General features: G+C 35.9%; 1 protein-coding gene across 1 annotated transcript in view; it reads right to left on the bottom strand.

Annotated features, from left to right (window-relative positions):
* Nucleotides 1–25251, bottom strand: part of grin3bb (glutamate receptor, ionotropic, N-methyl-D-aspartate 3Bb) — a 135965-nt gene that overhangs the window by 8648 nt on the left and 102066 nt on the right. Inside the window, exons 3-6 of the mRNA XM_073825911.1 lie at nucleotides 22950–24042; nucleotides 19573–19718; nucleotides 17865–17980; nucleotides 10173–10324 (exon numbers count right to left, since the gene is read on the bottom strand). Coding sequence (XP_073682012.1) covers nucleotides 10173–10324; nucleotides 17865–17980; nucleotides 19573–19718; nucleotides 22950–24042 — 1507 coding nt within the window. The remainder of the gene's footprint in view (nucleotides 1–10172; nucleotides 10325–17864; nucleotides 17981–19572; nucleotides 19719–22949; nucleotides 24043–25251) is intronic.

Below are 25251 nucleotides of genomic sequence, written 5' to 3'. Positions count from 1 at the left end.
TTTTCGTAATGGAGTCTTCAGTGTCACATGATCCTTCAGAAATCAATCTAATTTGCTGATTTGCTGCTCAAAAATTATTTCTTGTTGAAAACATTTACAAAAGCCTAATTATTTTGCATTTCTTGATGAATACAATATTGATTTCTTGTGCTCTCTAAAATAATTGCGCTAACTTAGTAGCACAGTCAACTTTAAGTAAACTATCAAAAAGTTTATGACTCTGTCACTCAAAACAACCTCTGTTTTCTAATATTTCTAAGCGGTTCTGCATAGCAACAGCAGCTCAGCCAATAGAGTGACTACAGGGCGGAGCTATACGTTTGCCAACCAATAGAAAATGGGGAGTGTTTGAGGAAACCTTTCGAAAACAGTCACTAGTTTTGCATTTGTTCAGTGCAGATATTAAACACCTCACCTTTAATGACCTAAACAGTTTTCACAGAGAATCTCTTTCACCGTACTGTTAACAAAAATAGCGACTCTAAAAATGAATAAACATCTAAGTCTTTCATCTGTGTGTTTAGACCGCAGGGCACGAGGCCTGCGTCTTGGCGGAGAAACTTTTCGACTGCTGCACAGCTCTAGCAAACTCTTTTTCGGATACCTCGTGTTCTCAAAAGCGATGGGAAAGCAGGTGAAGCTAGGTTCACTGTGTGTATTTTACTGATCCACGAGTGCGAATCCAATCCTGTAAATCTTTGTAAGGCCGCCGTGTACCGCCAGGCAGCATTCTGGGAAATAACACATCCTATTAGCTCTGTCTCAGACATGTTCACTTGTCGGATCGATTCAAAAGCGAGTGTATCTCGCGTAGGTTTTATCCAGCTCACAATGCTCCGTCCTCATGTTCTCGTCCTTCTGTGAGCCTCTGATGCCACAAGAGCGCCGCGATTTGAAATGGAAATGAGGAATAATCTTTTCTGCTCAGGCAATGGTAATTTCCCCCCTGAAATTAAGAGATGGGGGAAAAAAACATGCCCTGCCGCAAGCTTAACGCAATCGGGAGCACTGAGGAATCAGTGTTGTAGGAGGAAGGGATAGTCCGGCCTTTCTTTCTTCTTCTGGATGTCAGCCGTCAGCCGATCGGCACGCTCCAGAAGTGTCATTTACTCTGGAAATCTTCTGAGGATTGGAGCAGATCTAACGCACACCTCTGTCAGCACCGCAGATAATGACACGAGATAAGTTAGTGAAGGTACCGAGCCGAATCAATGTGCGAGAACTGAAGCCCCTCTGCCGCTGATCGCTAAAGCAAACATCACTTACTCATATCAGCCTGTCAGACTTAAAGGGGGTCTGTGGAAATGATAAACATTTGAGCTCTCTATTGGCGCTTTCATATCAAGAATGACAGGATGGTGTCAGCGCCGTGATCTCAGGAGCTTTGTTTGATTGGATAAAACGTCCAGTAATTAATTAAAGGAAATTGTAATTTGGTAGTACACGCCAGGCTGGAGATTTGGAGGTTTAACTGATCGGCACAAAGATTTTATGTCGGGGCATTAAGAAGGGCCCCATGAAATTCGGGTGACTAGCTACCTGCATCTCACTCCCAACTCGACACATATTGACTCTTTGGCGTCACTTTTTGTAGGGCCCTATGAAAACTTTTTTATTTTTTCACAAATTCAGTTTTATTTTTTCCAAATTCTATTTTTTCAATTTAAAATCTTTTTTTGATACCAGTTTTTTTTTTTTTTTTTTTTTTACAGTTTTTAGTCTATTTTAATGGATAAATAAAAAATAGTAATAAAATCATGTACAATTTACAATTTTAAGACCTTATGAAATCTCAAATTCAGTTTTATTTTTTCAAAATTCATTTTTTTCCCTGTTAATTTTATTTATTTGGATACCAGTTTTTTAATGTTTTAATCAGTTTTATTTTTACCAAATTCCAATTTTTTCCCCTTAATTATTATTATTATTATTATTATTTTTTTTTTTTTTTGGATACCAGTTTTTTCACATTACATTTTTTTAGAGGATAAATTTTAATGGATAAATAAAAATTTAAAAATAGTAATAGTAAATTGAAATTACAAAAGTTTAACAAAAATGTAAATTTTAAGACCTTAAAATTCAGTTTTATTTTTACCAAATTTTATTCCCCCCCTCCCCTTTATATTATAATTTTTTGGATACCAGTTTTCTTTTTACGGTTTATTTCTGTTTAAATGGATAAAAAAATAAATTGTGTTAATTATTTATTTTTATTTTTTTTGGATACCAGTTTTTACGTTTTAATTTTTGTATTCTGTTTTAATGGATAAATAAAAAAAAATAGTAATAAAATCATGTCTAATAATTAAAATTGTGAACGTTTAACAAAAAATCTAATTTGAAGGCCTTATGGAATACTTATTTTTCTCAAATTCAGTTTTATTTTTAATTCCTTTATTATTATTGTTATTATTAATTTTTTTTGTATACCAGTTATTTACATTAAGATTTTTTTAGAGTCTATTTTTTTGGATGCATTTAACAATGTATCCATTAAAATATAATAAAATATTTTTTTTGTATACCAGTTATTTACATTAAGATTTTATAGATAAATCATGTCTAATTATCATCATTAAAGTTTAACAAAAATTTTAATTTGAAGGCCTTCTGAATTATTTATTTTTCTCAAATTCAGCCTGACATGAGCCTAAATTTTAAAGGATACTAAAGCAATTATGAGTAAACTTTCCAACCAAGCAGTTTATGAACAATGTTTTGACAAACTCCTTCAAATAAAAAAAGTTTAATTTTAAAAAGAAACTTCAATTTTTGCGAAAAGGTCATGTTAGGTAGAAATGGCTGGTTAAGCTCAAATGGACCACAATTTTCAACTAAAATGGGCTGCATACAAACACACACACACACACACACACACACACACACACACACACACACATGTTGGGTTTACATGTTTTATGGGGACATTCCATAGGCGTAATGGTTTTTATACTGTACAAACCGTATTTTCTATCGCCCTACACCTACCCTACACCTAAACCTAGCCCTCACAGGAGATTGTGCACACTTTTACTTCCTCAAAAAAACTCATTGTACATTATTTATAAGCCTGTTTCCTCATGGGGACCTAAGAAATGTCCCCACAAGGTCAAAATCTACTGGTATTCCTATCCTTGTGGGGACATTTGGTCCCCACAACGTGATGAATACCAGGTACACACACACACACACACACACACACACACACACACACACACACACACACACACACACACATTTACACAGAAACTGAGGGTGAAAATAGGTTTGTAGGCATAGATATGTATCCATACAAAATGTTAGCAGTCTTTAAAAAAAATTGCATTGCCGACAGTATGGCAGGAGGACAAGCAAAGAAAGGAAATAGAGAGACAAGAAGAAAGAAAAGATAAAAAGGGAAAGAAAGGAAGATGTCAGTAAAATGGGCTGCACACACACACACACACACACACACACACACACACACACACACACACACACACATAGTTTTACATAAAAATTGAGGGTGAAAATAGGTTTGTAGGCCTAGATATGTATCCATACAAAATCTTAACTGTCTTGAAAAATAATATATATATATATATTCATCGCAATGCACAATTCATCGAAGGCAGTTGTCATGTGCATTTTGTCAGTTAAGCCGGTTGTTTAATTGGTATTAAATATATCTAATGCTATATCGGCATTTGCATTATAAATATAATTTATTATAATCAGTGTTGGGGAAAGTTACTTTTAGTAAGTAATGCATTACAATATTGAGTTACTCCCTAAAAAAGTAACTAATTACGTTAGTTACTTTTTATGGAAAGTAATGCGTTACATTACTTTTGCGCAGGGGCGGATCTAGAAAATTATTCATGGGGTGGCAAGGGGGTGGCATGAAAATTATGAGGGGTGGCAACACTGAAGCAAGCATCCTTGCATGTTTTTTTGTGGATTCAAGGAACGCTATTGTTATTCGGTGTATACACCAGGGTGCACTTTTTTACATTGTCCTATAAAAATGAAATAAAAGCTGATTGTGTGATTGACTTGAACCTGATATCTGGATTGGAAAGTTAGATGGCATTAACTTCTCTTTACTGAGTTATATGCAAACCTGTAGCAAGTCTATGCCAAGTTTAATTTACAAAGCATGACAAACAATGCAGACTGCATATGGATACAAAGTCTCAGTGGATCAAGTTTCCTTAAGTAAAAAACACATAATAAATATACAGAAACCACATTTAAATCACCAACAAATATCTTCAAAATGAATAAAATAAATCACAGTATTCAGTGCAACAAGAGCAACAAAATGACCTTTAAAAATATTCAAATATCTTTTTAACAAACCAACAAATTTGCATGGACCGAAAACTAAATAACAAGGTTATGACCAACAGTTTATTTAACCATTCACAAGTCAAATTCAAGCACTTTCAAGGTGCATTTTCAAGATTTTCCAGCACTGTGTTAAAACAGATGTTAAAACAGATGTTATTGTGCTATTAAAAAAACAACTGTCTGGATTGCATATAACATTGCCTATAATATTAATAGCCAACATACAGTATACAAATTAATTCAAAATATTGAATTAATATATATAATTTACAGAGTATCTCCAGTATTTTTATTTTTGTATTTTTTAAGACCTGCACAAATAAAAGTAATACTGAATGAGTGGGGTAGGGCAATGTCTATGGTAACATATTAATGACTGGTATAAAATGACTGTAAAAAAAAAAACGATACTAAACTAAAATTCTAAAACTTGTAGTTCAAAAACAAGTTTTTCACAAATGCATTTCACATTTTAGCCTAAAAGTACTAAAAGGTAGTCAAAAAGAAGCTATAAAATTAATTATAACATTAATTTATCTAGCCCAAATAAAAAAAGACAATATTTTTAAATATAGAAAATCAGATAGAAGTCTAAATGGCAATCAAAAATATTTTTAATACACAAACAAACAAATATGAAGGATTTTTTTTTTTTTTTTTTCACTATTTACAGTGCATCTGCAGAATTTTTAAATATCAATTTAGGGCAATGTATGACCCTTTTTAAGAGCTGCACATGTAAAATGAACACAGTATGAGTGGGGTTGGACAATGTAACATACTTTATTAAGCCATAAAATGACATGACTTACAATTCAGATTTTCACAAAAACAAAACGTCTTATACAATGGCATTTCAGCCTTTTTACCATTAAAAGGGATAAATCAAGTAGATAATTGATTCTATTTATTTAAAACATAAATATTACTGTCTTAATTGTTTCGATTTTTAGAAAGCACATTAATTTGTTTCACATTTACAACTCTATGTGTTTGTTGCATAAAAATGTGGGTCGATATTTGCAATAATCTGACTATAAACATCTGAAAATTTGCAAATTGACATCAGTGCCGCGTTTTGACATTTTTGAAACGTGCAGCGCGCATATTTATTCAATGACATCATTGCCTTTTGAAGTTTTATCCAGCCCTATCGCGATTCTCGTCTTTCCGTCCTCAACTGAGACCTCTTAAAATTATATTTAAGCATTTTCTTATTCTATTTAACGTATTTAAAAGTTTTTATGGCCTTAAATTTGATACAACTAAATTGAGGAGTTTAGAACACGCAGGAGCCCTCTACTTTATGATAGTCCGTCGGGGAGGCTGGTGAAACATTTTGGTAGCCCGACAGGAAAACGCAATAGCCCCGGGACGTCGGGCTGGCGATTTTGCGAGCCCCCACTACTAATTTTAAAAATAATTCGTATTTGTCGTTTTCAAGCCATCGCGGACCGATGCGACAACCTCCCGGCATGTTTTCGCTTGATCGCTTGGCTTCTGACTAGCTCTTCCAGCTGTCCGTCCTTGGTTTCCAGGGCGACGCTGATGATTGGGACTCACGCTATTTTTATCTCATCAAAATACAGAGTCGCTGCTGTAAATCGGTCGAGGAAACTCTTTTATTTTTAGAACACTATGACAGTGCTGGGGTGGCAAATGGGGTGGCAAGGCTTTTTCTTAGGGTGGCAATTGCCACCCCGTGCCACCCCGGTAGATCCGCCCCTGCTTTTGCGTTACTTTTTTAATCTGGGCAGGGCTTGCTTGTTTGTTTTTAATATAAAAAGTCCTATTTTTGGCAAATATAAAAGCCTTTTAACACCAAAAGCCTCAGGCTTAGAGAAAAGTAAATTCATGTCTGCACAGTAGACCACAGAAAAATGTCAACTCTTCAGCAATAAAAAAAATGTAAAACAAATGTTAGATTATCTTGAGTCATTTTTGCTTATTAGTATGGATGAATGGGATCATCGAAGGTCGGCAACAAAGACATCGGTTAATAAAATCGGATCAAATAAAGAAAGGATATTTGTATTATTTAACATTTAATTATTGCAGGTTTGCTTTGAATTTCACTGTTTTTGTTCATTTTGAGGAATACTGTATCTGTTTTTTAGTGAGTGAGATGAATTAATGCATGTTCACATTTATTCTAGAACTAAAGTAACATCTTACTCACAATTTCTCTCAACATGGGGACAGGACAGCTTTTAATCAATAAATGGGGGTGAAAAGTAACTGCCATTACTTATTTGAAAAAGTAACTCAAATATTTTCTTGTCAATTAATAAAAGTAATGCGTTACTTTACTAGTTACTTGGAAAAAGTAATATTATTATGTAACTTGTGTTACTTGTAATGCGTTACCCCAACAGTGACTATAATGAAAATTATAATAATAAGAACTCAGATAAACCACATATTGTCATAGTTGTTTGTTTATTCAGCTGAAGTAATAGGCATTTCCTGGGTTTCTTCTTCAGGACATATTTGGAGTTTTTTGGTCAGGTTCCCCAGTAAAATTTGCATTCCAGTGGCTAAATATCATATTGTGTGTATTGTCAGCTGTTGTGTCATGCTAGGTATCTTTTGAATGGAATTGACAGCGTTAACACAGTGGGATTATTTTAAGCTTTTAAAACATTATGTTTTACTCTATTCTTCACATAAAGATATCGTATGGCTTCAGAAGACTCGGAATGCAACACGAGTTGTTTGTAATACTTGTATACTGCTTTTCAGTAAGTTTTTGCAATAAATATCTGTGACTGTACTTTAAAAGGCAAAGAGAAAATCACCTTAAAATTGTCCAAATGAAGTTCTTAGCAATGCATATTACTTATCAATAATTAGGTTTTGATATATTTACGGTAGGAAATTTACAAAATATCTTAATGGAACATGATCTTTACTTAATATCCTAATGATTTTTGGCATAAAAGAAAAAACTATGTATTTTTAGCTATTGCTACAAATATACCCGTGCTACTTAAGACTTAAGGTTTTGTGGTCCAGAGACACAAATGCATACAAAAAATTTAAATGCATCTTGATCTGAGGCATAAGGCATACAGCTGAAAGCTATGGATTACCCAGTATGTTGAAAAGTGATGCCAAGGGGTCCTGACTAAGCGTCAATTATGTGACAAGTTGGGAGTGAGAATGTGTTGGCAACTTGGTATATTGCTCTGTAGCAAATCTGATTTTGCTAGGGACAATGCAGGAGATAAATTTACAACTATTGTGCTATGATTCATTTACATTAGTTGGAAAGCTTATTACATAACATCTTTTGTATTGCCAATAAGCTTTGTGACTGGCACTCAGTTTGCCCAGGTTGGAGCTGAGTAACAGGCTAGTAGGTAAAAAACACATTTTATACTAAATTAAATTTCCTTGGGTAGCAACTACTTTATTTTCCTTTATTGGACTATGCAAACAATTAAATGTGTTTACTGGATTCAGTACATCTTGAACTTGTATTTTTTGTTCCATTTGACCGCTTTATTCAGGATGTTCTTATCCAGTATGTGTCTAGATGAAGTCCTGGCTCATGTAGCGATGTAGTGATGAAGTCCACACTGGTTCCTTTGCTTCGTCCAGTCATCATCAGCAAAAAAATCCCTTTTACTTAGAAGCTGTAGCTAAAACATGACAGCTGTGCAAATGGATTTTAAACATTAGCTGCATTTTTATCATATTTCTTAGTGTGGTATTGCAATTTCAGGGCAAAATAAATAATACAGACATAATTAAAATGCGAGACTCTGATTATGTCTTGCAGGATGCGAGACAAAGCTCCCAATTGCTATGTCATCAAATGTCATCAAAGCACAGTTTTTCCTCACATTTAATATTAAAACAGGAAATAAATGATTTTCTACTTGCTAGGTGTGATTAGTGGGAGGGACATTCTGATTCTAGAAATCTAATTGGATAGAATTAGGGCACGCCCATGAGTTCAAGATGATGTCATCTAAACTGTTCCATTTTCTAGTAAGATTTTAATTACCGTTGATGAATGTATGACGAATGTTTTGCATTTCTGCTTAATTCAACTGAACTTATTAAATTTACAATTTTTTTTTTTTAATAAATAAAGTAGTATAATGTAGTTATAGAATAAATATTTTCCTTCCACATTATGCATTATTGATTTGCTGTATCATTTAATAATCTCTAATTTCCCAATCATATAAATTGCATAATGTATACAGTTCAAGTCAAAAGTTTACATAAACCTTGCAGAATATGCAAAATGTTAATTACTTTACCAAAATAAGAGGGATCATATAAAAATGCAACTTGAATGGGTTATTTATTTAGTACTGACCTGAACAAGGTCAGTACTAATATTTCACATAAAAGACGTTTACAAATAGTCCACAAGAGAAAATAATAGTTGAATTTATAAAAAGTTTATAATTTATAAAAATAATTTATAAAAAGTACCCTGTTCAAAAGTTTACATACGCTTGATTCATAATACTGTGTTGTTGTTACTGTGTGTAAGACTCGGTTGTCCTCAGTGTGAAAAGATGGATCTCACAATCATACAGTCATTGTTTGAAAAGGATCAAACACACAAAAATGCTGAAAAACCAAAGAATGAACAATTATCTCTAATAAAACTAAACAAAACACAGCTGTGGATCGTTCAGGTAACAACACAGTATTATGAATCAAGTGTATGTAAACTTTTGAACAGGTTAATTTTTATAAATTCAACTATTATTTTCTCTTGTGGCCTATATGTAAACATCTTTTATGTGAAATATATTATTCAGGTCAGTACTAAATAAAAAACAACACGCGTTTTATATGATCCCTCTTTTTAGTAAAATAATTAAAGCAACACCAAAGAGGTTTTTTTTTTTTACCTTAAAATAATGTTTCCGAACTCGTGTCAGTGGTTCATCAACTCATAACAGGGTGAAACGGCACTTCCGCATTCGCTTTGCAACCCTCTTTCGGCCATAACAGCACTATGTAAGTTTGGGTCGTCCGGTAGCGGTTTTGTAGTTCAAATGAGACTACAAATGCGACTTGCTTTACGGAAAAAAAAAATAGCAAACAATGTCATTATTATGTTTTATTTCGTTTTCATACTTTCATGAAGTCATGCAACATATTCTACCTTGTCACTGGACATCGTTATTTCCAAAGCCGGTCCTGGATAGCCTCCAAACAAATAACGTGCATGTGACGCGACGGTAGCCTAAATTATTTACGACAGCGGTAATGGACAATTCCGCTTCCAACCTGTAGAGGGAGCGAAGTTCTTTGGTGTTGCTTTAACATTTTGCAGATTCTGCAAGGTGTATGTAAACTTTTGACTTCAACTGTAGTTGAGTAAAATAAACATTTGTCTTTATAAATGATGTATTATTTATTTGATGTATCACTTAATAATAATCATTTCCCAACAATGCAAGTGAAATAAAAGTACAGTTATAAAATATATATATTTTGTAAATACATTACGCCTTATTTATTCACTGTATCACTTAATAATCCTAATTTCCCAACAATATAACTGTATCTGAAAACATTTAGGTGAAATCTAAATGTAATACAACCACAAAAATCAAATCAGCACAAGCGCACGGCATTTCCATTTTCATGGCACGGATAACACCTTCAAACAGCTCAAATGTATGAGATCGAAAAGTGACACCGCCAACCATGAATTTATTACATGCTTCTAATCCGGTAAAAGGGATTGAATTGATATAGGAATTATGCAAATAAATATTTATTAATTTGTTAATATTAAAACCAAATGATCCAGTTCTGTTTTAGGCCACCTCTTTTCTTTTCAGCTGAATCCTGCTCACCTCTGTAACAGCGAAGACTCTCTTTCCGCACGGCACCACCTTGTACCACTTGTCATGCAGCATGTCCATGTAGCCGTCTGACTTGTAACGGCTGATGAATTCAGATATGTTGGAGGTGAGTGGTGAGTTCTGGGGCAGTCCGATCCCGTAACCTGAGGGGGGAAAAACCACTCAGTCAGTCCAAGTCATCAAACCACCACCAGAACAAACAGAATGCGCTACAAAGCTTCATTAAACTGCCTGTCTCTGAATCACTAATAGAGTTTCTAACAATTTCTTTAGGAAACAAACATTACGTACCCACTGAGCTGAAATAATGGAGGGACGAGGTAAACAAGTACATGACAAATGTTTGCAAATTTTATGTTTTGACAAGCCGAGTCAATAAATAGCACCTGAATCATGCTTATCTTACAGAAGTTAGCACAACACGCTATTCCACATCACGGATTTTCACTAAAAGCCTCTCACAGTCTGGGGGGTATTATTTTTCTACCATCTCATATCAATTACTTCTTTAAAATCTAACAAAGCATGCACAAAGAAAAGCACATCTTGGAAAATGGTGAATAAAATCACAAGGGATAGTTTACCCAAAGATGAAAATTACCCCATGATTTACTCACCCTCAAGCCATCCTAGGTGTAACTTTCTACTTTCAGTTCAGAGTTATATAAAAAATGGCTCTTCCAAGTTTTATAATGGCAGTGAATGGCTGTTGAGATTATGAAGTCCAATAAAGTGCATCTCTCCATTATAAAAAGTGCTCCACACTGCTCCAGGGGGTTAATAAAGGCCTTCTGAAGTTAAGAGATGTGTTTGTATATGAAAAATATCCATATTTACAACTTAATTAACTGTAATCTCTAGCTTCCGCTAACTGTTGTATGCACATTGAAGAGAAAGTGGTGTTTCAGTGGATGAGAATATGCTATTGGTCTTAGAGGTAAGAAAAACCTCTTTACAAATCCTTGTTGTGTACTCTTCTGCGTTTCCGTGTTCGTCACTTCTCACTGGACTTACGCTAGGCCTACATCCTACATCACGGTGTTAATTTTGACAGCAAATTTTGATTAAGTCTTAGTCATAGTCTTTTGACTAACATGTCGTTTACTTTTAGTTATATTTTAGTCATCTGAATTGTTTTAGTTTTCATCCACTAAATATCATGAGATTTTACGGTAGAGTTAGTCAGCTAAAAACGAATGGGTTTATTTACAGTGTAATGCATTTATTAATTATTTATCAAACACATTGTATAGGTTTGATATTAAGGTTTTATCATGATAGACACAGATTTAACTGCTGTGACATGTAATATGCAACATATTAAAATTAAATGAAACCACTTCTCACAAAGAAACAAGAACATGGTCTTCTTTTCAATGAAATACCAATGGTTATAAAGGCTAATTATGCATTCTTTATAACAACTTGTTTTCTACATTCTTCATTCTTTCAAGCAGACATATTTATTTATATAAATAAATGTAGATTCATCTTTTGATTTTCTGTCTTTCTTTTATTGCTTGATTAACATCAATGCCACAGACAATAGCAACTAAATTAAGCTGCTGTCCCTTTAAAACCGAACGCACGGATGTAATGTACTGATATTCTCTGATATTCTCCCAACTGTTTATGCTCACCTAAGACTTAACCAAGTGTGTTTGCATGAATACTCATCAAAACAATTCAGCATCTTTTTGTGTGTATTTCTCCATTCATGAGAGTATTTGTGCGCTGTGTGAGAGGCTCTGCTTCAGTGTCTGCGCTCAGAAAACCGGACCGAATTGAGTTCTCTTTTTCATCGTCAAATTTATCCATATCTCTACTCTTTTAACGTTTTATGAGACATGCATCAAATGTATGCCAGCTTATGTCCCGCCTGATAGATCAATTGAGTTCAACTGTCCGCATCTAACCTCCTAACCACGCAGCAAATTTCTTCTGAATTAATCTCTTCCCAAATCATCCCTCCCTAACATTTTCATCTCGTTTTTATTCGCTGACAAAAAATATAAATAGATTTTCGTCATAGTTTTGTCGTTCAAAACAAGTTTTCATTTCGTTATCATCTCGGTTTTATCAGTGAAAAAATGTCATTGATGAAAATGATACTGAAAATATTTCATCAACAAAATTAACAGTGCTACGTCACACTCAACATTTTTATGATATTTTTCTTACACTGTAAAAAAAAACACAATTTGTTGAGGTTTTAGGTTGTCACTTTGTACAACTTAACATTTCAAACTGACTAAACTTTTTTGAGTTAACTAAACTTAAAATTTTAAAGCAGCCAGTTAATAAATTATTTTAAGTTGACTCACCAAATTGTTTTTTACAGTGTACACAAAAGCTTTAATTTTGCTTCAGAATGCCTTTATTAAACCCTCAAAGTTATGTGGAATACTTTTTTATGATGGATGGATGCACTTTATTGGACTTCAAAATCTCTCACACATTTACTGCCATTATAAAACTTGGAAGAGCCAGGGCATTTTTAAAATAACTTAAATTGTATATGTCTGGAAAAAAAAAGTCAAATGGCTTGATGGTGAGTAAAACATTCCTTTATTCCCTATTCCTTTACGCTGTGCCAGACAATGGATGTCTGAATTTATTAAGTGGATAAAAAGTGGACATAGATAAAGTGAGAGCATGTATGAGGGGTGTTTCACTTATAGGTGAGTTATGATGTGGGTGGGGTTTAAGAGTCCTTTCATTCATATATCATTTCATAGACCTGTGTTCCTAGACAGGCATGAGTCTAACTCAATCAGCACACAAGTGGGAGATGAATTGACATGGGAAATTGGACGACAGGCATATGATAATTAACACGGTCAGGAGTCCTGCACAAGCCCAGAGGAGTCTGATTACGCTGAACCTCAATTACTGTTTTAGCCCAGATAGCCAACGAAGGGTCAGCCCTGGAAATGGAGAAATTATAGCTAGGACAAAATATAGGGAAAAATCAACTATAAGGTGTAAATATAGTCTAAGACTTGGTCCAAACGGTGGGCTGTTTTCCCTCAAGCTTCCTGCAGTAAATCTGTCACTCAGCAGCCCCCACTGGCCCCTAAGTGGCTGACAGATCACAGATATTCAAATGCTGACATCTACGCATTTCATCACTGCCAAGCTTGCAACATACACACACACACAAACACTAATACCACTGTAGCTCTGCATTTCAGCCTAAATGCGGTATTATATATTAAAGAGATAATTCATTCAAAAATAAAAATTCTGTCATTAATTGCTCACCCTCATGTAGTTTCAAACATGTAAGACCTTCTTCAGAACACAAATTAAGATATTTTTGATGAGCTTTCTGACCCTGCATAGACAGCAACTGACAATTTCTTCTCTTCTTTTGTCCATTTATCAGTGGAGCGAAATATTGAGGTTTATTACTTAAAACATAAACAATAATTGTACGCAGTGTATCTGAGATAAAATGTTTCAATATCTCTAGTGCCTCTCTGCAGTTGCTCAATTTTGTGAATGTGACAAATAATTTTGCACCATTTAAGGCCAGAACTGAAGGGCAAGACCTGTCTGTTAAATTACAGCTGATGCATGAGAGCATGCTTATTAATCCATTAAAAAAAACATGCATAACATCGTCCAGCACAGACACAGAGGTATAATACGTGCTGAGGGGGAAAGAACAGACATGAGACATGAGGCAACAGGCGTATGGTAATTAACACGACACGAGCGGGGCATGAGCTCAATTAGCCTAGACGTCCAGCTCAGGGTTAGGCCTGGGAAATGAAAATATCACAGACTGGACCACAATTACTTCACCCAGCACTCTCTCTTTCCTCCAGCGCACCTTTCAGTGGCGCCTTCAGGAAAGATCTGTGCTTCCTGTAGGCAGCTCAGGAAAACAGCCCAGGTTTGCATTTAAATTGGCTTCCCCACTAAAATGCATGACAGCAGGAGAGATCTCTGCCAAGTTGACTTCTTACTTTTTCTCCCCTTGTCAGTTGTGGATTTGTTAATACATTCTACAAAATGCAAATGTGAAGTTTGAATACTTCCACCCAATTTGTCTCTCGTTTCTTCTCTTTATTTCCCCTTAAGCTCAGTTTCTAGCTCCTGATGGCAGTCCAGATTTTTAATGACAGTCATTTTGGTCAGTGAATTACATAACGCAGCAGTTTTCCTCACGTCCGGGGAAAAATCATACAGTATTCTGACCAATCTTCCTCTAGCTTTTACATATATTTGATCAAATATAAATAGTTTCATAAAAAAAAGTCATGAAGTTTATTATTTATAAAAGCTGCATTACGTTTGCTATCCATTATGACAATTAACTTTATACTAATATCTATGATCATGGAGGCAGCATCATGCAAAAGCTAAATTGACACTCACCAAGCACCAAATGCAAGTAAAATTAGTTGACTGGTAACTTAATAATGTTTGAAAATGCAAACATTCAAAACATTTTCGCAAGTGACTCAGATTCAGAACAATGCGTTAAAGCATTTGAAAAATACTGAATATTACTACAAAATTCGCAATGGTCCAATGGTTTTGTTTTGATGCTACTCGAATCTAACTCTTATGATTTTTGGTTAAACTGTTTAGAAACTATGCACAAAAAAGTCAAAGTTTTATATCTTTTGACTAGAAGGTGGAAACTACTGACATGCCCTCAGGTGTAACACATACCAAGTTAAGTCTGACTTTGCTGAAGCTTTCCAAAGTTATAGCCTCATGTCCATTTTTGCGCAAATTTCGTCAAATTCGTTAACACGCTTTACAAAAACGGTTTCGAATATCAAAAAATAAATAAATAAATAAAATAACTTAAATTGTATATGTCTGAAAGAAGAAAGTCAAATGGCTTGATGGTGAATAAAACATGAGCTATTCCTTTAAGCTGTGTCAGACAATGGATGTCGGAATTTATTAAAGTGGATAAAAATGGACATAGATAAAGTGAGAGACTAAAACGGTTTAGAATATCAAAAAACTTTTGATAACTTGCCAGCATTGTCTGAAGATGATATGAGCCAAAGCTGATGAAAATCGGACAGATTATCTAGGAGGAGTTCGAAAAAGTTTTTTTAATTCAAAATTGCGAAAAATCTTGACCTATAGAAATTTACATTTTGGTATGCATTTGATTATGCATGAGCAAAGGAATCAGAGGAAAAATTTCATAAAATTTCATTTTTGCACAAACGTCAAATGAATTCTAACAATTTCTGAAAATGCATAAGGGTTTAGTGTGATTATCGAATTGCAAATAATGCATTAAAATTATATAAATATGTAATTTGATGCACTGCACATTTCTGACTAAAGCACTGTGTTTTTTTATGGTTCATGCTGTTCCATATGAACTGCTGTGAGTTTGAGTCACCTTATAATGTGCATTTAATAATGCAACAAACTCATAAGACTGCAATGACAATGCTTTACGAATCTGTTGTCAACAAAAGGTAAACATTTCAAAAATGAAGTTTCACTAGATACAAGCTTTACTGTTTAACAATGGAAAGCAAAAAAAATATATATTAGTATTTTAATTGTATTGTTATAATAATAAATATAGCTGCAAGCAGCAATTATGGGGCCAAGTACAACAGAGGGAAAATGAAGAGCTAAGGAGCTGTCTTTAATTACTCCGTAAAGACCAGTGTTGTCCAATCCTGTTCCTGGAGAGCTATACCTTCCTGCAGATTTCAGTTGCAACCCTGCTTCAACACACCTGTCTGTAATTATGTAGCCCTGAACACCTTGATTAGCTGGTTCAGGTGTTTTGGCTTAGGGTTGAAGCTGACGCAGGGGTGAAGACATTTGTATTTGAAGACATTGTTAAAGACATTTGTTGATAAAGAAATGTATTTCAAATCTCAAAGTTGCTGACGGCCAAAAAGTTCAACATAGGATAATTGGGAATCGTTCGATTTAGTATATCATGAATCTAACAAGACCAATGTCATGATTTTTGGCCAAACTGGTCAGAAGTTATAAGCAGAAATTATTTTTTTAATTTCTTTTGACCAGTAGGTGGTGCTGTGCCAAAACTACTCATGTAGGCAGTGCTTGGTATAACACGTACCAAGTTTGGTCTCAATCTGCTAAAGCATTGCGGAGATATAGCCTCATGTCCTTTTATGCACAAACTTTGTCAAATTCGTTTGTATGCTTTTTGCAAAAATGGTTTGGTATTCCAAAAAGTTTCCGTTTTGTATATATTTTGACCAGTAGGTGGCACTGTGCCAAAACTACTCATGCGCCCTCAGGTCATGCTGGGTATAATACGTACCAAGTTTGGTCTAAATCCACTAAAGCGTTGCAGGGATATAGCCTCATGTCCTTTTTTGTACAAACTTTGTCAAATTCGTTAGCAGGCTTTTTACAAAAATAGTTTGGTATATTAAAAAGCTTTAAATTTTTTATATCTTTTGACCAGTAGGTGATGCTGTGCTACTCTCCTACAGGATTGAGAGAAACAGCCTTATGTCCATTTAGCACAAACTTTGTCAAATTTGTTAGTACGCTTTTTACGAAAAATGGTTTGGTATATCAAAAAGCTTTTAATAACTTTTTGCCAGAATGCTAATTTCTGTGAAAACTGGACAAAGTGTCAAAAAATCTTGACCACAGAAATCTAATTTTTGCTTTCAACTCGGTATGAGCCAAGGAATATGAAAAAAAATTATTTTGCTTTTAGACCATATGGTCTAAAAAGTTATTAGCAGAAACAGAGTGCAAATTTGGCCTGTTGGTGGCAGTAGAGAGTTTGAGTTAGAGACTCCAAATTTGCAGTGGTTAATAATGAGAGTGTCCTCTATCTGTCTGCCAAATTTGATAACTTTCTCACAAGTGATTCTGTAAGATTCATAACAATATGTTAAAGCATTTGAAAAATACAGCATTTTACTACAAAATTCGAAATGGTCAATGCTCAAAATGGCTGACGTTTGATATCGCTTGATTCGATATGCTACTCTGAATATAACAAGATCACTCTTATGATTTTTGGTCAAACTGTTTAGAAAATAAAAAAGTGTCAAATTTTTATACCAGCAGGCCAAAACTACTCAGATCATGCTTGGTATAACATGTACCAAGTTTGGTGAATTTCTTTCGGTCAATCCACTAAAGTGTTGCAAAGATATAGCCTTATGTCCATTTGAGCCAAAAGAGGAAAAAAAGAATTTTGCTTATAGACCTTACAGTTCAAAAGTTATTAGCAGAGCAAAATTTGGCCTATTAGTGGCGCTAGAGAGTTTAAGTTAGAGACTCCAAATTTGCAGTGGTTAATGATGAAACTGTCCTCTATGCGTATGACAAATTTCCTAACTCCTAATTTCTGTGGCTGCCATATTCTTCCAAAGTGACAAAAGAAGAAAACGAATGGATCACAAGTCTCAAGTGTGGAAAAATGCTATTTTTAGGCCCTGCTTGTATCCTCAATCGCAACCTGTATGTCTGGTCATGTGATCTCAACATGCCGACTGCCATTTTCATACAATGAAACTCAGTGGGGTCCAAAACAACATTGAAAAAGGAAGTCATGCAGGTTTCGAACAACATGAGGGTGAGTATTCAATGGAAATTTTGGGTGAACTGTCGCTTCAAAGTTAAATGAACCATTAACCACGTAACCTGTTCAGAAAAATAGTTCAAACTCAATTTGTACATTATGCTTACCTTCAATAGCAAAGGGTTTACCAACGGTCAGCAGCTTGCAGTCGGCATCAATGGACACCTCGTAGTCCAGCAGGGCTTTGTCCATGATAAAAGCATCAAGTTGAGGCGGATCTGTCCTTCACAACAGAAAAAAAAGGGGGGCTACAAAACTACACACACAGGCGTGCACACACACTCTCATTAAACATGCACAGTGTGATTTTTCAGTATGAAGTAAGATTGTGCATCTCACTCTGGTGCAAATGGAACACAGACATCATTTGTCTGAGCTAAATGTTCATAAACTGCAGTGGCGGCCATAAATCAGCAGCGACGCTAAAATAGATGCAAGCTGAATAGAGCCCAAAAAGGACTTTTAATGGATAGTGACACCTTAAGGGCAGCGGCCCACCCTTACTTAATTTAACGATAATAAAAGATGTCATTTATCAAAAAGTTAAGCCAGCAGCAAATTCCAAGTTAAACAGATTCAGCAGCACAACTTGTGGTTGATAAGAACAGTTCCTTTTTCACATATGTTTGCAGAACAAATCAAAATGATCACTGCCCAGTGAAAACTGTTAAGATTTCACCACCCGTAGTTTCTTTTGAAATCTGGAGTACAAACACAACTGCATATAAATGGCATCAAAAGGCACAAGCAGACAGACTGTGGCATAAATTTAAAAAACCAAAATGAATTCAGAAATGAATTGCTTTGCTGCGTCTTTGCGATACATATGGTCACTGATACCTCTGATCCTCTTCTCAAAATTAAAAAAAGGATTAAAGTGTTTTCAGCCAATTCAAATACTTCATGGATCTTTGACTCTTTTGAAGACGTTTGTCTCTTAAGTTCTCTTCCAATTACGTTCTGAATGATACATCCAAAAAATTAAATGAAGCAACTTCCATGCCATGAGTTTAGGCTTAATTCTGCCATCTGTCATACAGACTCAAAACTTTACTAAGGAATTATTGAAGGAAGTGAGACGTGGCGACTCTCGAAATGTTAATATTTTCTGCAGTTACTTTTAAATTCCTCTCTGGTGTGAGTGCAAACTAGGCTAGAAGTCTGAGTCCTGCCAAAAAAATATATAAAAAAAATTGAGTTTTGTGGTTTACTTTCATTGAAAAGGAACTTGTTAATTAGGCTTTAGATAAAAATCACACAGGAATTTTTAATTCTCCTCCTTGTTTTTTTGTATGCCAGCTCTCCTCTCTTTTTTGATATAGCCCAAAAATAAATCAATATTTAAATAAATAAACAAACAAAAACACACTCTTCACAATGTGGTATGTGTGTGACAGGCTGTGGCACTGCAGCTGGCAGGAAACAACAAACCGCTCGCCTGGCGAGCAGCAGTGAGGGGAATCTCAGAACTTCGACTCAAATACGCTGAGAGAAAAAATGCTTCAGGCAAACATCTCAAGAGCGTTATTCAAAAATTGAATTCATTTGGCCGAGATATTGACACCTGCAGTATTGTCAACCAGTGAGTCACTCAGGAGGATTGTTAGAGAAAAGCTTCAGCATACGCATTTGCATTGTAATGAACGGGGTGCAACTACCGTTTGAATTATTGATCACCATGCACAGGTTTTTTTTCCATGTGTTGTAAATTTTCACTTTGTGCTAATAGGGTTTGGCAGTGTAACTACACCAGGAGCGCTTGCTGCCATCTGCTAGCCGATTTAATGCATTCTGTTGGGTGAATTGATCTCTTACTTGAGGGTGGCGACACCGTCGGGTGTGGTGGGTTCGTTGAATTTCCGCATATACTCATGCATCTCAGGAAAACTCTTTTTCATGTAATCCTCTGCACTGCTTTCCCGGACAGTGCCGAATCGAAATCCCTGAGATGGGTGGTGGAGCTGAGACCAAAGCAGAGAAAAATAGTCTTAGATTAAAGTGCAACACACAAGGGCATCTGTTTTAGTATACTATATATATATATAAAATATATAACAGTTGTATGTACGGTGTATATAGAGAGTATGTTTTAGAGACTATAGTTGCCTTCCCAGTCCAAAAAGACCATTTATTGAAACTGTTAAAGTCTATATTACCTATATTACATTTATTTATACATTTCAAATACCTTGGAAAAATTTATTGACTTTAAATTTTATATAAGAAAATTTCATTTTACTCACATCCACAAAAATGGTCTCATTTTCATGATTTTAATTTAAATAAAAATTAAAAATTAAGGTTAACCTGATCAAGAAGATAATATTTGGTTGGCAAGACGAGGCTAAAGCCATTGATTGAGTCAAAAAGGTGAAATTGTCAACTAAGTTATGTAAAAAATATGTAATTAAATTACAGTTACTTATGAAAATGTTAACAATTACGTATGTGAACACTTCTTGTATTAGTATTTACTATTTCTTGTTATGATTTTAAATCTGTGTTTAACCTCAAAACAATCTCAAAGCAAAAAGAGGTGCTAAAGTCTGATTTTGTGGTGGCTGTGTTTAAAATTAAATTATAAACATAATTTAAGAGATTCTGAAAGTTTGATTTCTTTTACTGTCCTCATTTGTAAGTCGCTTTGGATGAAAGTGTCCGCTAAATGACTAAATGTAAATTTAGAAAAGTAATCAAATGTATCACATTACTTTAATAAAGTAACTTGTAATCTGTAACCTATTGCATCATTCCGTGTCAACTCAACTAGAGGTCCCCAGCTCAAATTTTTGATTTTACTAATCTTTTTTTTCTGAAGAAAGATAGACATGTATGGTGATAAAAGCCAAAATATTAAACGTCATGGATACAAATTTACTGAGTAATCTACTAAAAATGGCAAGTTTTACCTGGAATTCGGAGCCATATTACAAGGGAGTACAATGACTTCAGAAAGATGGCAGCATCATAATGTTATTGTTACACAGAGACTGGTAGGTCTGTTAGTAAAATCTGTTGGCTTTAGCTATCTTTGTTGCATTATATGCCAATGGTGACCATTCAAATATGGGAAAAGAGCACTTTTCCAAGTTTTTTTTTCTAAAGTTTACAAGTCTGTAACTCAAGAAGTATTAAAGATATTTTAACAGCTTTTTAGATATTGGGTCTTAACAAGTCTTCATTTTTAGAGCCCTATATGGTTCAGTTCCAGAGATATTGGAAGTTCAATGTGGCTCCAGGAGTAAATCATTTAATTGTCCACATTTTCAGTGGTCAAAAAAACAAATTTGGGTCACTTTGTGAAAACATAACACTTCTTTTCTTTTAAAGATGAATGTCTGAAGAACAAATAATGTTGAAACTAGAAATGTATCTTGTTTCCTTCTGTCAAAACAACTGCATTGAACATGTACCTGTCTGAGTGCCATAAATATTCTTTTTCCAAAGTTTGCATGTCTGTAACTTAAGAAATATTAAAGATATCACAATATGATTTTAGATTCTAGTTGTTAATAAATGTTTGTTTTGGAATCCTCATTTTCAAGGCCCTATATCGTTCGGTCCCACAGATTTTTCACATTTTCAGATTGTTAAATATTACCCATTTTCAGTGGTAGAAAACCTAATGCTGGCCACTTTGTATACAGCAGAAACTTATTTTAAAGAACAATGTCTGGGGAATGAATAATTAGAATTGTATCTCAGGTGAAAATTGCTATTTTGACCCCCCTCTACAAATAGTGGATTACTCACTAAATAATCATGACAGTTAATATTTTGACTTTCATCACTTTTACCATGTTTATCTTTCTTCAGAAAAAAACATTAGCTGGGAAGGTTCTTGAAATTTGATTGATTTGACATGGAATGTCAAATTTCAAACTAACCTTCCCAACACTGGTTACCTGTCAATCCATACAGTTTGTCCAACACAGCTGACAAACCTATCACCAGGAAAAACATCTTTTTCCATGTAATATAAAAATGGTGTTTAATGATTAAGCTTGCCGAATAGCAGACAAGTTAGGGGCTGTTTACATAAAATGCATTTTTCTATTTCAATGTGCTACTTTTCCATTATTTTTCTATGTAAACACACGCTCGTGTTTGACCATTGTGCTCGTGTTTTGCATCTTCTGCAGTATTTTGCACATGAGCACCGCATTTTTAAGATGGTAAAGATTGATGATGTCAAGTTAAAACTTTTTAACTTTTACATGCAATGCCACTCATCAATGTCAGTTCCAAAACGTCATGCATTGCGTTTTGTTTTTTAAAGAACCCCCCCGTTAATTAAAAAAAAAATGTGCATTGTTTTATACATATTTTGGACTATGGGGGGTGCTATTATTTCAATGACGTGAAATGGTTGCACCCTGTGAGCTACTGGCGCTACCATTGCTATTTTTACCACACCACAAATCGAAAAAATAAAATACTAATATAATGACCTCTGCTACTCAAAGAGCTTACAGGTAGCGATGGATATAAGCATAGGTTTAAACCAAATGCCATACCATTGATTTTTCCCCACAAGGAGTCTAAACGTCCCTGGATATTGAGTGAAAACTCCTTCAGTGTCTGTGGCGTCATGACAAGCGTTGGCATGTTTACATCCTGCCAGGATGGCATCTAGCGTTTCTTGTCTCTGTCTTTGTTGTAAGCTCTTTCAGTAGCTGTGGTCTACTGAAAGCCTTAAAGGCATCAGAGCTGAAGTGGAGAGAACAAAGACGCTGGTCTTTAGAATGTTTTATTTGTCCACAGGCATCTTCCTATTCTTTTCTTCTCTTCTTATCGCTAGGAAAGCAGTGACGATTTACATCCCTTCTCTTTATTGCTCTTCGACTGAAAATTACAACCAGCCACACAATGTGGCATGATATCAGCATTTTATTTTCTGAGTTATGTTGTGATAAAAAATAGCAACAGGTAGCGCCAGTAGCCCACTGAATGCAACCATTTGACATCATCGAAGTAATGTAAATCTTTCATGGGTTTTCTACTACATATTTCAGTAAGAGACATCATTCACATTATACAAGTCTCAATACCCAGGCTCAATTTAAAACCATTCCCGAGTGCTGCGGCTTGAAACCAATAGGTGTTTTATTGAGAAAACATATTGCTGTTACACTTCTCTCCTCATTTGAAATGTACACCAAAATATAGTGAAGAATCTTAAAACATCTCACCTTGGCATCATGTATTCCAGAAACCTCTTCGAAGGTCTTTTCCCCAACCATAACTGCAGCCAGGTTTGCTGTGTAACTAGACAAAACCAGCAAGCAAAATATGGCCCACAGGTTCATCAGGAAACGTCCAGTCCAACACTTGGGCGTCTTACTGGAGACTGTGCGGCCAAAAAGGATGGCATAGCAGAGGTTGAGGGCTGAGGAGTAGGAGAAGACCTTCACGCGGTTACGTCCATGAGGCGTCATGCCGAAGGGACTCTTCCATTCGTAGAGTGTAAGGAAAAGCGCTGTAATGTGTAGCGCCACAAAGATGCCCATCCACATGGACCAGTGCAACGGCCACATGAACGCTCCAATGGGTGCGGCCGTGTCCTTACTGCGCACAAGTATTCCCAAACTCGTGGAAAAGAACGGACTAGTGAAGTCGATCACTTTACTGCGAGCCGAGTTGATGCTGAAGCTGGTAACAGCCATATCAGCCACCCCGCTTAGCAGGTCGCCCACCAACCCCGTCCACTGCCCACCCTTGACCGCTCCGTATTTCCCGTCCCCAACTATGTACAAGTCGAATTCAAAGTTCATGTCTTCCGCCAGCTTCTCCAGAAGATCAATACAGTATCCATAGCAGCACTTGCTGAAATCCCTTGGCAAGAAGCTGCTGTTACCTTGAGCCCGCTCATTGTACAAGTGGTCCAGGGTTTCCGAGCTGTTCGTCCCTGCATCCAGACAATATTGCCCAGCGGGACAGTTCCCATCCTCGTCTACCTCCCGAGTGAACACGAACGGGTGCTCCACTAGAGTGACCACCCGTAAACGACTCCCCGACACAGGAAAGCCGGGCCGCCATCTACGACCAACCCTGCCCATCTGGCCCTCGGTGCGCTGCCGAGGGGGCGATCCTTGCCACAATCCCTGCTCTTCTACATCCAACCTACCGCCCTCCCAGCTGCCTACAGTCACCCACGTGGGCTGACCAACTGCATCGCGGCGTAGACTCCAAATGTGGACCCTCTGAGAGGTGTTTACACGGGAGAGGTTGCGTTGAACGCTGACAGGGCCTGTCAATCCTACGAAGGACGTATTAGAGAGGAACCTGAGGGTGAAAGTACACAATTGTCAGTTGATGATTGGAAGATGGTGGTCTATAAGCCTTGGTGGTCTATAATACCTGGAGAATTATTCATGCCGAATTGCTCAGCTGGAGCAGAACCTTCCAGAAGAATGAAACCATCTTTGCTAATGGGTGCCTGAATTTGGAGTGAACAAAGATGCTTGTAATGGAGCTACGGCATATACCAGCATGAGCTAATAGGCACATGCTAATCAGGCCTGCGAAATTAGCCAGACAAAGACTCTGGTTCAAGTGGGAGTAAGTAACAGGATCAGATACAGGTTAAGCTAGCTTCATCCTCTCCAGCTGCAAAGCAGACTGTAAATATGACTGCGGCAGAGGGGGGATGGCCTGGGAGAGGGATTGCCTTGCTGGACGACTGACACGGTCTGGCATCCGTCACACCATAAACTAGAAATGTTACTTTCACAGAGCAATATATTTGATTGTGAACACCCACTCTCCCACTCTTCAGAATTACAGCCACTCAGTCGACAGGGCTGCTGCTGCTGCTCTGGTGCGCAGCTCGGGTCACTTAAGGAAATGCTTTGACATTGAGCTTGAAGATTAATGTCTGGAGTCATAAATAATAGATATGACATTTGACTAATGCTGGGCTAGTTAATGAAAAACTGAGGAGAAAGGCTTAACATGTAATTTGGCTCCTTTATTCATGGTTTTACCTGTCACAGGAAGCAAAATGGCCCACCTATGACTGACAGTGTATCTAAGTGACATCAAATTTATAGTATGTATTTCAGGTCAATTAGACTGACATGTTGCTATATACTTAAAAGCCCTCTTTGATTCTACTCTACATTGTAATCTTTTATATATTGAAAAGAGAGCTGGCAAAGAGGAGGGCAAGATTGATAAAACATTGTTAGAAATGATGAAAAATATATTTGAAATATCCTGAATAATGAGCTATGCAGGGGCATTTCCTCTGAGGAGGCCAGGGAGGCAGTGCCTCCTTAAAGTATTGGATGAGAAAAAAAAATTTAGTGCAAAAATTAAATAACACCAATTTTACATAACATAACAAAAAAGTGTAGAAATAAAGAAACATTGTCCAGCAGCACCAGCGGGTAACGTTACACTGGGCGTCTGCGTCTCTATAGCCTCCCCTGAGTTTTAACAGACACCCTAAAGCGTGCGGTGAGTTTGGTGGGGGGTAACTGAGAATGAATG

The sequence above is a fragment of the Garra rufa genome, chromosome 20 (genome assembly GCF_049309525.1).
Source record: "Garra rufa chromosome 20, GarRuf1.0, whole genome shotgun sequence".
Lineage (NCBI taxonomy): Eukaryota > Metazoa > Chordata > Actinopteri > Cypriniformes > Cyprinidae > Garra > Garra rufa.
This window is presented reverse-complemented; position numbering and strand designations above follow the sequence as displayed.